Source organism: Lynx rufus, unplaced genomic scaffold (assembly GCF_022079265.1).
Source record: "Lynx rufus isolate CCGP_SWC_20201006 ecotype Redwood Valley unplaced genomic scaffold, mLynRuf1.p SCAF_2, whole genome shotgun sequence".
Classification (NCBI taxonomy): Eukaryota; Metazoa; Chordata; class Mammalia; order Carnivora; family Felidae; genus Lynx; species Lynx rufus.
In genome coordinates, this window is record NW_025814834.1 from 203,341,344 (window position 1) to 203,356,419 (window position 15,076).

The 15,076-nt window shown below is 55.0% G+C and overlaps 1 protein-coding gene across 2 annotated transcripts in view; it reads right to left on the bottom strand.

The window, feature by feature from the left end:
- Window positions 1-15,076, bottom strand: part of MAN1C1 (mannosidase alpha class 1C member 1) — a 141,042-nt gene that overhangs the window by 18,884 nt on the left and 107,082 nt on the right. Inside the window, exons 4-6 of one of the 2 annotated variants that reach the window (XM_047083490.1) lie at window positions 13,934-14,014; window positions 8,097-8,191; window positions 1,336-1,459 (exon numbers count right to left, since the gene is read on the bottom strand). In XM_047083490.1, the coding sequence (XP_046939446.1) occupies window positions 1,336-1,459; window positions 8,097-8,191; window positions 13,934-14,014 (300 nt within the window). Of the gene's footprint in view, window positions 1-1,335; window positions 1,463-8,096; window positions 8,192-13,933; window positions 14,015-15,076 lie in introns of both variants that reach the window. The other variant, XM_047083489.1, reaches the window with a different exon arrangement.

The window sequence follows — 15,076 nt, forward strand, 5'->3', positions numbered from 1 at the left end:
AGTCACAACCTTCCCGGAGGAATTTGGCTCCATGGCAAAGGAAACACGGAGGCTGGGGGAGGCAGGGCTTGGAGGTAGGGAAAAAAGGATAGGAAAATAAGACTGATCAGGAAGTGGGATTCAACTTACTCCATGAACTTTCAAGGTGGGGTCCCAGGGTGGCAGAGTCCTCCCAATACAAGGGAAAAGCTTCTGAAGTGCAGGTCTGACATGACAGGCCATTTACGGGGGGCGGGTAGTGAGCCCCAACACAGAGGAAGTGATCAAGGGGCTGAAAAGCTCTTGAGCTCCCAAAGAATGCTCAGAGGGATTCCCACACTGAATAAGCGCTTCTCCTACACCTGGCATCAAAAGACACATGAGTGCTTATTGAAAATGCAGATTCCCGGCCTGGGGGGAATCCCAGAGATGTGTTTCCTCACAGGAGTGCAGGGTGACGCTCTGAGGCTGGATGGTGGACTCGAGACTGGGAGCCACCGGGTGGGGGCGTGAATCTTTGCTCTCCCCGTGTTCCTAGGACTCCAAGAGGCTAATATTCAGAGCAGGGAAGGCTTTGGGGGTGGGGGCCTCCAAAGGGTTCTCCTTGGAGGCGGGGCCTCATCTCCCTGGGCGGGACTCAGGAAGGGACAATTGCCTGGGGGCCTGACCGCCATCTGAGGGTGGTATGTATACGCTTCCCCTCCTCCGGTTTGGGGTCAGACCCGGCGAGACACCTGCAGGTGGTGGGACTGCCACGGGCTGTAACGTGGAGGAACTGCGTCTTCCGGAGGGCTTCGCAGAGGGGCAGGAGCGGACAGCTGTCAGACTGGATGATAGCCTGGATGCTATAGCTCTCAGCACCCCCGTGGCCTCAGCCAGCCTGGCACCAGCGAGGGAGAACAGACGTGCGCCTCAGCTGCGGAGTGAGACCGCTTTGCCAGCCTGCTGACAGCATGAGCTAGGCGGGCATCTGGAAGGGAAAGGCAGGCAGATCTCACACGAAAAAGTTAACTGTCTCTGGAAAGGGGACTTTTGCAGCCGGTGGCCAATTCCTGCCAAGGCGAGCTGGTGCCTGGATTTCCGTTGCCGAACTTTCTCTGGGTCCGACGGCACCAGTGAAAACCTTCCGGCAGCCTCACCTCTTCCCTGCCCTGGCAGGGCCCTGATTACTCCCTGTGCTCACCTTCCGTGCCACCTGGCTTTGGGCACACGCACGGCTTCCACGAGCAGCCACGGGCCGTCTCAGCGGTGGCTGGTCGCCTTCCAGGTCCCCACCGGCCACCCTGCTCATCGCTGACCCACTTTCCTGTGGCGCTCCCGGTATGGAGAACAGGGAGGAGCTGGGAGAAGACTTGCCTTTTCTGCGAACACCTGGTTGCCAGAGAGCTCGGTGAGGTGTAAGAACTCCAAGTGCAAGGACCCGAACTCCGCCAGGATGCTGCTGCTCCCTGCCATGGCCCAGCCCCAGCTCCTGTTGGAGCTGCTGTGAAAAGACAGAAGCACCTGTCACCCCACTGTCTGTGAGGCTGGCTCCCATGCTGGGAGTGACAGGGATTGCTTAGTGGGGGATCCATCGATCACCCACTAGCGTCAGGCCATCTGCTCTCGGGTGCTCCTCCCTGGGGGTCAGTATTGCCCATGGCCCCATTTTGTGGATGAGGACACTGAGGGCAGCGAACTGACCTGCTGCAGGTGATTTGAAGCCAGACCCGTCTGCCTGCACGACTCTTTGTTTCCATCGTCAAGCAGCCCCTGTGAGGCCTCTGGGCCCAAGGACGGCAGCAGAGCTGTCTCGGTGGCCAAGACCTGGCCCCCAAGTCATGCCCAATTTACAGGTGAGATCGATCACAAAGACCCCACAGAACACGTTCTGTCCTCTGAAGGCAAGCCAACCGCTTCACAGTCAGTGGTGCTGCCTGTGGAGAGTACATGACTGTGGCTGGGTCACAATGGGGGCAGATGAAAAGCAGGAACCCCTCCTGGCCCTTTCCCCCTCTCTCCCCACACTGTCAGTGCTGCCCAAGGGCACACAATGGCCCCTGCCTGGCATTCTGTGGAACCCATACCCATCAGGCAGGTGTCTCTGGCGTGCCCACACGCCTCGAGCTGCTGGATCCCGAGGTTAGGAACAAAAGAAACAGGGGCTCTCGGAGCAAAGGTTTCCTCAGCTGTTGATCAGGCATGTCTCACGAACGTCTTAGAGAGATCCTAGCCTGGCCCTGTGACCTCGCTGGAGAAGGCTGTCGACTAACCGTTTCCAGGACCTGGGTGCTTCTAAGGAGGAACCGTGCGGAGTCTCAGGTAACCCTCCCATCTGGCCCTTTCACAGATGAGGACAACAAGGCCTGGGATGGTGATGCCACCCATTCTCGATCACAGTTAGGTGGAGCACCCGGGGCCCAAGGCTGGCCTGACGACAGAGCTTGTCCCAACCATCGTGTGGGCTGCCTCTCTTTAAGTTATATGATAATAAGTAAGGCTGCTGCCTTCCCAGGTGCTTTCACTTAAATCTCCCTGGCACCTGTAGCCAGGGGGCCAGGGTCAAGTTTGTTAGCTCAGTGGCTTTGGGCAAATCATCCCCTCCTTATGCACCTTAGTTCCTGCATCATCAAGCTGGGCAAAGTAATTGGTCCCGGTCTCTGTTCCTAGGTCTTTTGTGGGGTGAAGAGGGAGGAGAAAAGTGCAGGGTGGGAGTGGCCTTGGGCAAGCTGCTGCTTCTCCCTGTGCCTCAGTTTCCTCATAATGTATCATGATGATCTTTCCTGTGGGACAGAGCAGCGTGGAGTGAGTGCCCCCTATTTGTAGGGGCTACAAGGTACAGGCTGAGGGGGGCTGGCTCTGCCCTAGCCTCCGGAAGCCCCTCTGCTTCCTTGCTGGGATAGCTGTGCCTCCCCAAGAACTGGGCTCTGTCTCTCTGTCTCCTCAGGACAGGACCTAGGGAGGCAGGCGTGGGAGAAGATGGGTTTAGGAGATCATGGTTTGCCATCTGAGGGACACTCCCTTTCCTGGGGTGGGCTGGGGCTTTTCTGAGGCAGACCCTCTCCTCTCTAAACTCCATTATCCACCCTGGATATAGTTTCTGAAGTCAAATTCATCAGTCTCAACTTCCAGAAACAAATGGAGGACTCCAGTGGCCTCCATAAAGAGATGACCACTGGTCCCTTTTTCCTGTCTCCACCTCCTCGGTATTTCCCTGATTTGGAGGCAGGAGGCAGATGGGGAGGGATGGGTTGCATAGAGAGGGGAGACTCACTCTCGGATAATAAATAAAACAGCTTCTGTTTATTGAGCCACTAAAGATACCGGGCCCTGGGTCAAGCTGTTTGCATCTTTACTTCATTTAAACCCCACAAGGTAAAATACCATTATTCCCAATATGCAAAGAGGAAACTGAGGCTCAGAGAAGGAAGTAAGTTACTGGAAGGTTGGAGCCGGGAGGTGGTGGAGGCGGGATTCAGACTGGGCTCTGCACATCCCCTAACGGTCTCCCACCCAGATGACCCCACATCGACCCAGAGGGAAGGGGAAAGTGTCCCTTCTCTGTCCCTTTTCCTTCAGGCTAAGTGAGACTTCTCTTTCCAGCTTTCTTAGTGGGAGCCGTGGGTACCCACAGAGGGATTCTTGAATAATGGATGTTTCCTGCCCTCGCAGAGAAATTCAAGGTCAAAAAAGCCGCCAGTCACCCCCCCCCCCCGTCTTTTGTTCTCATTTGCCTTCACATGAGCCTCTCCTTCCTCTCCCCTCCCTCCCAACAATTACCCTCCTGAGTGGGCTTCCTGCAGCGGAACCAGCTTGGCAGACAGGCACACAAGTGCCGGGCAGAGGCGGGCAGTGGGCGGTCGCCTTCCCTCTCCCCTGCCTGCCTTCAATGCCGGATCCCTCAGCACCCGGCCAGGCGACTTCGGGCTGGTCGGTTGATCTCTCTAGACCTCAGTTTCCTCATCTGTTCAATGACAGTACCCACACCTCATAGAGTTATTGTGAGTTATAAATTAAGCATGTAATTGCCGTCATTTTTAACATTATGCAATTATGCACATATAAATTATGTGTTTGTAGTTTATTAAAATTATTGCTCGTTTGAGTGACTGAGTTCCTGATGGGTGCCAGGCAGCTCTAGCACCTTATCTTATCTTCACAGCCAACCTCAGAGGTAGATCCTGCGATTCTTATTTCAGACTCAGAGAGGGGGAGACACTTCTCCAAGGTCACAGAGTAAGTGACAGAAATGGTAGCGTTGAATCCGAATCCAAATCCAAATCCTAGCTACCGTGTGCCCCAGCTGCATGTATTCTAGGCAGCATCCAGAGACCAGAAGGCACGTGGATCAGCCCTGCGAGGCCACGGGCTCACGGAAGGTCTGCCCCCTGCCCCGTCCCGGTCTCTGAAGCCTGCAGGTGCATGTGCAGCCCGTGTTCTCCCCCCTGGGGGAAGGGTTGCTCATCAATGCCCCTCCCCAGCATGGCAGAAACTCCCGCGTGTCTGTGCGTGTCTGTGTGCGCGCTCATGGGTCTGGTATAATTGTTCACTTTGGAGCCAGACAGACCCGGATTCCAACTTCACTCTACTGCTGTGTGACCTTGGGTAAGTGACCTCACCTCTCCCAGCCTCGGTTTCTCCACTGGTGAAATGGGGTCCGTGAGGTTGAAAAGAGAGAATGCATGTCATGTGTTCACACTGCGTGTAGCACACAGTGACATGCTCACCAAACACTAGCACTTATTAAGGTGTGTATGTGTGTGTGTGGCAGGGGTGTGCGAATGGAAGTGTTTGTGTGTGAGTGTAGGGATGCTAGAGAGGGTGACAGGCGAGGTCGCGTATCTCCGCCTGTATGATTTGGGGGGGCGGCAGTCGAGTGTGGCACAGAGGTTAGTCCTTGGACTGGCCACTGCCACTCAGAGGGTTCAGTGGTGCCCGCAGGTCACAGGTCACAGCTGTCCCTGCCTCTGCCTCCCAGGCAGGAGGAGCAGTCACGCTCACTTCGGGCAGGGCCTAGTTACGCACCCCTCCTGCTGGGACCCCGTCTGGCCCTTCCTCATAGAGCTGCCCACAGCGAGCCCTGCCCGGGGCAGGGACAGCAGCGTGTGCCCCAGCTCCCACCAGCTGGCCCTCTCCAAAGCGCAAACTCAGCGCCACGCGGGCCGGGCAGTACTCATCCCTGACATTCCCCCGGGGTGGAACAGGGATGCATTTTTAGCAACAGACTCTCTTACCCAGAAAATGAAAGGGAGGAGTTGCCAGGAAATATGCATATACATACATATGTATACAGCACTGACAGCATGCAAATAGCCTAAAACTAAATGCATTTTCTTAATCAGAAATGTCAGGATCTGTGTCGCATCCGGTCCCGGCTCTGAGGGACAGGGGTAAGGCAGACAGCCCTGCAGGGCTGTGGTTGCAGGGCTTGGGGGCGCACAGTGCCACGCACAGAGGAGGGAAGGACGGCGAAGCTAAGGTCCTATCCCAGACTCAGGCAGCGAGGCCGGGGAGCTAGCCCTGGGAGAGAGAGCCGCAAAGATACTGTGTTTGTGTCTCCTCCCTGACGGCTGGCTGCGTTTCTCCAGGATTGGTGTTTGTGGGAAAGGGATCTGAGCAGAGCTCCAAGGGCCCGGCTCTGAGACATCAGCCCCGGCACTGAGGACGGGATTCGGTTGGCCCTGAGGGCCCCTCTGTGGCCTCTGCTGGGATTTATGTGATGTCACACCCCAGGAATGTTTTCCGATCAGACAGTAAGTGAAGTGGCAAAGCAGTGTATGTGTCCCCTCTCTTTTGTGAGGCCCCAGGCAGGCGGACCAGAAGAGTGGGACCTCCCCGGGACAGAGAGGAAGCCGACATGCGACCAGAGCCCAGAGCCCCTGCCTCCGGTGAGGCGCCCTCCTTCCCTCCCGGCAGCTGGCTGGAGCCACTGCTGGATTGAGAGTCCTGAGGTAAGACGTCACTTCAGGGGGCACCTGGGTGGCTCAGTCAGTTAACTGCCCGGCTCTTGGTTTTGGCTCAGGTTATGATCTCAGGGTTCATGAGTTCGAGCCCCACATCAGGCTCTGTGCTGATGGTGCAGAGCCTGCTTGGGAGTCTCTCTCTTTCCCTCTCTCTCTGTCCCTCCCCTGCTCTCTCTCTCTCTCTCAAAATAAATAAACTTAAAAAAAAAAAAATCTTTCAGTTAAAAAAAAAGACATCCCTTCAGGAGAGGGAACAGGAAGTCTGGTGAGGTGGACTCGGGGTTCTCGGAGAACCTCGCGAACGGCCCCAGGGAGCTCCTGGGTGCCTCCTACAACATCTCCCAGGGGTCTGCTCCTGCAGCGCGGGGGGGGGGGGGGGCAGCATGGGTCCTGTCTGAGGGAGGGCCCGGCAGGTGTTCAGAGCAGAGCTTTCAGTCTGTAACAAAATGGGTTGGAATCTTAGCCCCAGTTACCTATTAGCTGTTAAGACTTTGGGCAAGTTACTTTTCCTCTCTGAGACTCTGTGTGAATAATGGGGTCATATAAATATCTGCCCCAAGATCCTGCCTTCAAGAAGCTCCCAGGCCAGCAGGGAACAGGAAGAGGCACGCGACGAGGCCGTAAGGAAGCAAACGAAGTTCCTGGAGGCCAGGAGAGGCTGAAAGGCTCCTGGCTTGATGGCACAGGTGGCATGTGAGCCAGGCTTTGCTGGCCAGGGAAGCTGGGAGAGGAGGGCAACCGGTGGAGGAACAGAGTGAGCAAAGGCAAGACAACGGGGCACACGGGGGTCCCCAGGAGCCAGACTCATGCTCGTGAAGATTCACACATCATGAAGCTGGCTCGCCATTAGTCCTCTGGACTGTGACCCTGTCCTTTCCCCTCTTTGGGTCTCAGTCGCCACACCTGGAAAGTGAGTGGATATAAACACGCTCCCATCCCCACGGGAGGGAAGGGTAGCAGCGCGGAGGGGGGCAGGTAGGCACCCCACGGGCTCTGGAGCTGGACCCAGCTGCAGCCCCTGCTCTGCTCTTCTCTAACTGGACCACTCAAGGTCCCCTCCACTCGGGCATTCTGTGACTTAGTGACTACCCAGAAAGTCTCAGGTTCAGTTCACACACTGAATTAAGCAACAGATCAGGAAGCAAAATCACGGAAGCAGCCAATAAGAATCAACGTTTTAATACCGAGCCAGTAGAACAGAAGCATTACCGGTGCTTTCTGTGACTAGTGGAACCACATGGGAGTTTTCTGCTCTTATCTAACACTTTTGGTATAATCCACATTATCTGCAATGAGAAGTTATTATTTCTAAAGAGGGGGAAATTCCAATAAGAATGATCAAAAAAACGGGGCGCCTGGGTGGCGCAGTCGGTTAAGCGTCCGACTTCAGCCAGGTCACGATCTTGCGGTCCGTGAGTTCGAGCCCCGCGTCAGGCTCTGGGCTGATGGCTCAGAGCCTGGAGCCTGTTTCCGATTCTGTGTCTCCCTCTCTCTCTGCCCCCTCCCCCATTCATGCTCTGTCTCTCTCTGTCCCAAAAATAAATAAACATTGAAAAAAAAAATTAAAAAAAAAAAAAAAAAAGAATGATCAAAAATGGAGTTGGAAGTCCTGGGTTTGTGTCCTGGAATGGTCAGTCGGTTACTGGCTTATGTGACCTTGGCCAGGGCCTTCAATCCTTGGAGTCTGAGCTTCTGTGACCTTGATGCCCCCCAGAAACCCTTCTGGGTTCTGACACTGGGTTCCTGAGACCCAGCCCTGCTGGGGCCAAGGGTGGCAGTCGGCAGACCAGGGGTCCCTCTGCTCAGAGTCTCGAGACTCCCTAGCAGTTTGGGGTACCTCCTCATGGCAGGAGGGTGTGATGTGCCTATTGGCTGCTGACCCTAGCTGGGGAGGGAGGTGAATGGGGTACACCCGTAGGGCAGTGAGTCAAGGCAGTGTTGGGGGACGATCACAGAACAGTTGCCCCTCCACACCTCAGGAAGATCAGGTCTTATGAAACCTAAGCCCCAGGTGTGGTGACAAACACTGGCCCTGGAGAGTCCTTGGCTAAGGCCAACCTCCACTGTGCCACTGGCTCGCTGTGATTCCCAAGGCGGGTACTGTCCTCTCCCTGTGCCTCAGTTTCCACACCGAAGCAGCCAAAGCCAGAAGTGGGAAACCAGCAGATGTCCTACCTTTTGAAGTTCACAACACCTTTTGGGATTCCCGTGGGGGTGTTGAAGGCGGGCAGGAGTTTCTCTCCCAGCTTGACGGCCTTGATTCGGAACACCTGTAAAGGAAGAAGCATGGGGCATCGTGAACGGGGCTGGGTGGGCGCCATCACTTCGAGGAGCTGCTCCCGCCGGCGGATGAACCCAGGAGCTGCTGGCCCGGAGTGGGAGGTGATGCTGTGTTGGGCTCTGGAGTCAGACAGCCTTGGCTATGAACCCGGGTCCTCGAATTCCTGGTGACGTGGCCTTAGTCGAGGCACCTCTCTCCGAGCCTCGGTTTCCTTTCTCACTCATAACACAAGGCCACTACTGCCTTCCTCAGAGGCTGTTGGGAGGAATGAAGATTAGGTAATAGCTGTAAAGTCCTCACGGCAGTGTCGGGACTCTGAAGGCTCAGTGATTCCAGCTGTGCTCCGGGTGGCCGCCAGGAGGATGAAGTAGCCAGGGCCGCCGTCACCAATGGACCAGGACACCACGGGCTGGGTGCGGGGGAAGTACGTTTGGACAGGGTGTGAAGAGCACTGGATTAGGAGTCCTGCCCCGCCCCAGGTTCAATCCCTGCCTCCCAATTTGGCTGCTGTGTGCTTCCCAGCAAAGCACTGCCGTCCCACGTGTAACACCAGGGGTGGGGGGTGGGGCCTTTCCCCCTTGACATTCTGAATCTGCCCACGGTTCCCATTTTTTAGATGGGAATGAACGGAAAAGGTGAATGGGGGTTCCCAGGCCTCAGGGCCCTGCGGGAGGCTCTGACCCCTTCAAACTGTTCTAATTCAAAAGCACCTGTGACTTTCTGACGCCACAGCTTCCCTCTTAGGAATTTATTCTAACTAAATAAGTAATGAAGGATGTTGTAAAGATTTAACTTTATTTCAAGGGAAACATGGGAAACATGAAAATATTCTAAATATCAAACAATAGGGAAGTGGTTAAATTATGGCTTGTCCAGGCAATAGAATACCGTGCAGCCACTGGCATGATGCAGATTATTTAATAGCAAAGAAAGGGGTTCCAGTTCATTAAAAGAAAAATATACTTTGAAACAGTGTAATTCAAAGTTAGTAAAAATTACATGCACACGGATGCGTGAGAAAAGGTTGGGAAGGAAATACACTAAAATATTAACAATGGTCTCCTAGGGGTAGGGGGTAGGCTCGTGGAGGAATTTTGCTTTCTTCATTTGGCGTATCTCTATTTCTGTGCTTTTTTTCATAATAAAAACAAGCCCACAGTAAGTAGTATTTATTTTTTAAAACGTGACTATTCCGGGTGGAACAACACACGTTTCCTTTCATTTCCGGAGCTGGACCTCCTGAGTGTTGCAAAACAAAGTCATCTTGAGTTCCCAACCCCAATATGCACAATATATGGGCTGAGGCAGCTGTGGAGGGATGGCTGCGGGGCAGTTTTTGCCGGATCCGGCTGGGATGTGGCAGAGAGGCCTCGGAGGGCAGGTGTGGTTGTTGCTGGGGAGAGGAGGGGTGGGAAGGGAAGAGTCACATGTGGAGCCTGGCAGTGATAGGGGCAGAAGAGGATAGTGTCCAGTGCCAGACAGAGGGTCCCAGAAGTGGGCACAGGGGCCAGCCACACCACAATCCCCGAGGAGCTTGTCTAGGACCCAGATTCCAAAGCCCTCTGCCCCAGAAGCCACCGGTTCAGCAACAACAAAGGGCTCTCCTTCGAGGCTCCTGACATCATCACTTGACCCCTGGGAGGCTGAGCACTGAGGCACAAAGGAACCCTCCAGAACCTGAACCTGAGCCTGAGGCTCCAGGCAGCCGACTGGCTGTCTTCTGCCCTGAGGACTCCTAGAAGATTTCTTCTTAAGTGCTCTTAGGAGCACGTTATCACAAACCCCTCTGTGGGCTTGATTAATTTGCTAGAATGGTTCACGGAACTCAGGAAACATTTTACTCACTGGATTACTGGTTTATTATAAAAGAACAGAAGTCAGGAAGAGTCAGATATAAGTGATGCAGAGGGTTAAGGTATGGGGGAAAGGGCATGGAGTTTCCATGCTTTCTCCAGGTGTGGCGCTCTCCCCAAATCTCCTGGTGCTCAGCCAACCAGAAGCTCTGTGACCCAGTCCTTTTGGGTTTTTATGGAGGTTTCATCACATGGGCAGGGCCAATTAAACCACTGCCAACTGGCTACCGATTCAGCATCCAGCCCCTCTCCTGTCCCCGGAAGTCAGGGTGGTGGGACTGAAAATAACTACCCTCTAAGTACAAGGTTTTCCTAGCAACCAGCCTCTATCCTTTGGTGGTGTCCAAAAGTCACCCAATTAACACAACAAAAGACATATTTATTGCTCTCATCACTTAGGAAATTCCAACGGTTTTAGGAGCTCTGCCAGAAGCAGGATGCAGACCAAAAATATATATTACTTATTATAAAGCACAATACATCGATGTGTCGGTGTCTCTACATGACCTTTAATCCTTGCAACCGCCTTGTGGGGAAGATGTTGACCACTTTGAGGATGACAAAACTGAGTCTCAGAGAAGCAATTTGCCCAAGGTTGTGGAGCTACTGATACCAAGCTGCCTTTCCAACACACAGAGAGAACACAGAGCTATATGGCTGCAGACAGCCATGGTAAGCAACAGGCAGGGCCCAGAGGTTCCAGAACAGAGGTGAGAGAGGCCAGCAAGAATTACATTCTGTAGAGTGGAAAGGTGTCTGGGCTGGGAGTGAGAGCCCAGGTTTGGATCTTCCCACTTAGCAGCTTTGTGACCTTAGGTGAGCCACTTACTATCTCTGAGCACTATAACTGTGTGCAACGGAACTAACTGTACATGTGCCCCGGCTGTTTCACAGGGTTCGTCCGGAACTCAAACGAGAGGATGTATGTAAGTGAATGGGCCATGTGAACTTGAAGAGCCGTGCAAACATCACCTGGAGTGGCTGTCAGCAGGCTTGCTATTCTCCTGTGGGTCTTGTGGGGCTGGTTACCCAGAAGGGGACTCTCCTCCCCCAGGTTTCCTCTGCAGCAAGGAAAGGCCGCAGCCCAGGAAGGGGCTGCGGTCTCCGGCACCATTCCACAAATACTCCTGGGGTATTTGAAGAATGGAAAGCCCCACTTCACAGGCACCCACTACGTGTGAGACCAAGGACAGAGGGGAGGGAGTCCCCAGTCCGGTACAGCTGAGCCCTGGTCACAAGGAGTGACACTGGGCCAGGCTGCGTGGGGGCTACAACTCAGGCCTGTGGTGGAAAGGCCACGGGGTCACGAGCTGACCCAGCACAGCCCTCAGGGACTGCGACCTGAGCACATTCCTTCTAAGTCTCAGTTCCTACATCTGTAAATAGATGAAGACCCCCACCTCATGGGGTATTTGGGGACCAGTGAGACTGGGCTCATGTGGCACAGTCTCTGGGAACAGAGAGGGATCAGCAGGGCATGGCTAGAGGACAGGGGCTGTGCCCATAACCTCAGGAGCCTGTCTATTCAGGGATTCTGAGCCACATGGGGCTCCCTGGGCTTTGGGAAATATTTCTAAGTCACAGGCACTCCTGTCCACACCCCACTGTCCAGTCTGCATCCTGGAGAGTCAGACTGATGATCCTTAAAGTGAGATGGGGAAACTGAGGCAACGCCACGAAGGGGGGGGGCTGCTTTTTATGCTCCTTTTCCTGCTTCTATTCTTGCCAGGACCTGCACCTGCCTTACACACGCCTCATAGTACAAATAATGTAGCCCTCTTTGCAAGGGTCAAGGAGTTAACGATTTGTTTGAAGTCTTCCAGCATGACAGATAGCATCGAGGGAATGACCAGGTAAGAATGACCGGGTGAGGCTGTCCTGTGCATATTCCAGACACTGATGCTAGACATCTCGATGCCAAGACCCCCGACTCCAAGGAGTAAGTGACTTACGGAGGACACCTGGCTCCTTGTCCTTGCTCTGACCAGTTCCTGGGTATCTGAGAGGGCATGTACATCAGACCACAATCCTCAGTAAAAACCCCAGACCCCAAGCAAAGACAAGACTCCTTTTCCTTCCCAAGTCTCCCAGATGCTCTGTCTGTACCTATACTCGCCCTCAGTCTTCTGCTCTCACTTCCTCTTGGCTTGTGTTTGATTTCTACCCTGCATGAAGCCGAGGACCCTCTTGGCTGGTCCTGGGGCACCTCCCCTCCTCTGGGTCCTCAGACCCAGCCAGACTACATCACTAGGGAGCCAAGGCCTCAGATAGGTTTTCAGAGCCAGGATACGCTATGAGGAGGGTGGAGGCTGGAGGCTGGGTCAAGCATCAGGACTGAGGGGCACCAGCTCCTCCCTCAATCGCTGGCCCCTCAAACTGACCCCTGAGAGCCCTGAGCTGCATGGCTCCCTCCCCTGTCCCTATCTATACGCTATGGCCACCTTCCACAGCCATGAGTGGCAGGGAGGCTGGGCAAGTGCCTGGAAGAACAGGGTGCCTTTTCTGTTCCATGTCATTTTCCTATCCTAGGGTTTTCAAATACGATTCAGGTTTCGTGTGGCTCAAAGCCAAGGGATCCCAACCACACTGGTTTGGAGACAGATTGGTACAAGTGGTAATCTCTGCTGAGGAGATCAGGCTTGATGGAGAGGCCCGAGGTGACAGGAAGTAGAGTGCACCTGTTGCCTCTGAACCCTTGGTTGCAGCTGACTTCCTCAGACACCACCACTGGAGGTTAGCAGGGATTTTTTGGTGGCTCTCCCCGTGGCAGGAGCAGGGATGATATTGTCTCAGGGTGGACAGAGCAGGAAGAAGGGCAGGGAAGGGAAAGGGCCAAGGCCAAGGCATCTAACCCCAGAGCAGCGGTTGTGCTGAGCAGCGTGACCCCTCTGGGTAACAGGGAACACAACTGATCGATGATGACCGATGGCTGGGGACTTGGCCAGCCTCACCCCCCGATACTTGGGCTGCGCTTTCATGGGACTTCTCGAAGGGAGGAAGAGCCTCCTATTTCTACAGAGCTCTGTGGTTTTCAAAATTCTCTTGTAGCACGGAGAGTATGGGCTTTGGAGCTGGTCAGCTCAGGGTCAACTCCTATCCCTCCCGATCCATCTCACAAGAGCTCTGTGAGTTCATCCCCATGGTGGGGAAGGAAGCGAGGCCCAGGGGTGGGGGAGGACTTGCTCAAGATCACAGGCAGGTGTGGTGTGGGGATGAGACCCAGGTTTTCTGACTCCCTCCCTGCTCAGGGCTCTGTCTTCTCCCCACACTGCACAGTCCACCCTCTGGAAGCCAACACAGCTTGCCTGGGGCTGAGGCCTTGCACTTCGGACATGAGACCAGCCCCAGTGGCTGCCCCATCTCCCTGTTGCCCCTTGAGACCTGCAGCTGACCTCTGGCCGGTGGCTGGCACCCGGAAGGAGAGGGGGAGCGGAGGAGTGGCTGTGGAGCAGGACAAGGCTGAGGGGCCCCAGGGGTGGAAATGGCGAAACAATGGTCTTAGCTTTCTCAATGCTGAAAACTAGCACCTGCAAAAACCAGTCCAGCAGCTCTCCAAGCCAGTGCTGAGCCCAGACTGCTGGGTGCTGTGCTAGGAGCTACAGGGCTGGTGTGAGTAGACTAGTCATCATCCTTGGAGAATTTACTAGCAACTGTGGGAGCCAGCGGGGCTCACCTGGGCAAGAGAAGGGAAACATCAGATGAAACATGAGAGAGAGAGCCTGCAGGTGGCACCGTGGAGGCTGGGCGGACATGGGCAGCCCCAGGCAAATCCCCCTGAATCCCTGCTTCCTCACTGGTGACATGAGGGAGCGGGACTGGATGTTCTCTAAAGCCTTTTCCCACCTGAATGGTCCAGGGTCCTCCAAGGGCCAACTTACCTCTTCTCCCGTCAGGTAGAAGGCTGAGAGGAGTCCCCCGATGTACCGGATGTTCACCTCAAACAAGGATGCTTCTCCACTCTGCAGGGCAGCGGGAAAGGGGAGGGCAGGGGCGGGGGACACTTGTGAGGTGCCTGCAGGGCTCCCAGGGACAGCCAGGTCCTCAAGACAGGTCACTCTGGCCGCAGCCCCCCACCCCCCGTTGATCTGGCCATACTTGTGCTGGGCTCCGGGGCCCCGCTGGGTGGTGGTTTTCGGAGCAAGAGTTGAGAGGCATCGACACCTGCTTGGCAGGCCACCACAGCTCGTTGACAGCATTGCAAATAAACACCAGGTTTGGCTTTCTTCCCCAGCCCTTGCCGGAGGCCATCAGAGCAAAGTTCTGCCTGGCTGTTCTCCAAGGAGCTGGAGAACTTGGTGGGGAGCTGCGGGCTGAAGATTAGCCTGAGGGGAGGCAGACTCTCTAGTCCGGCCACCTCCCCTTCCTGAGGGAACTCCTGGCCTAGCTGGACGGTAGGGCGGCCATTCCTTGGGGCGGCAGGGGGAGGGGAAGGTTCTCCCAGGAGGTTTTGGGGCAAATGGGACAAAGCCGAGGCTGAGAGGGAGGGGTGCCAGAAAGGTACTTGTAGGTAATCAGCAATCCTCAGCCTCAGCTCTGTAGCCCTCAGGGCATGTCCACACTTGCCTCAATCATTGTTTTCTTTCTTAGGTCTGGATTGCGAATCAGGGGTATTGGGGCACCATGCCAAGGACCAGATCTAGGTTAAAATCCCACCTCGGCCTCTTACTTGGCTTTGGGACTTCGGGCAAGATATTTAGCTTTTCTCTGCCCGAGGTTCTTCATCCTGAGCAGGTGGCAACAGGGCGCTGAGTGGTACAGGTGAGACGTCCGCCCGGCACACACGCGGTGCCTGGCGTGGCTCCCTAAAGGGGTCTGCTATTACCATCCCTGCCCCCCCAGCGCTCCCCACATCACTGCCCTTTACTGCCGACAACAACGATGACTGTCCCTTTATCTGGGAGAGCTTTTCCACTGACACAGCACCTGCAAAGCTCTTCTCTCTTTCAGCCTTACAGGGCTCCGCGAGGTTTCCGTTCCCGTTTTCCAGGTGAGAAAGCCAAGGCTCAGAGAGGGGATGTGAC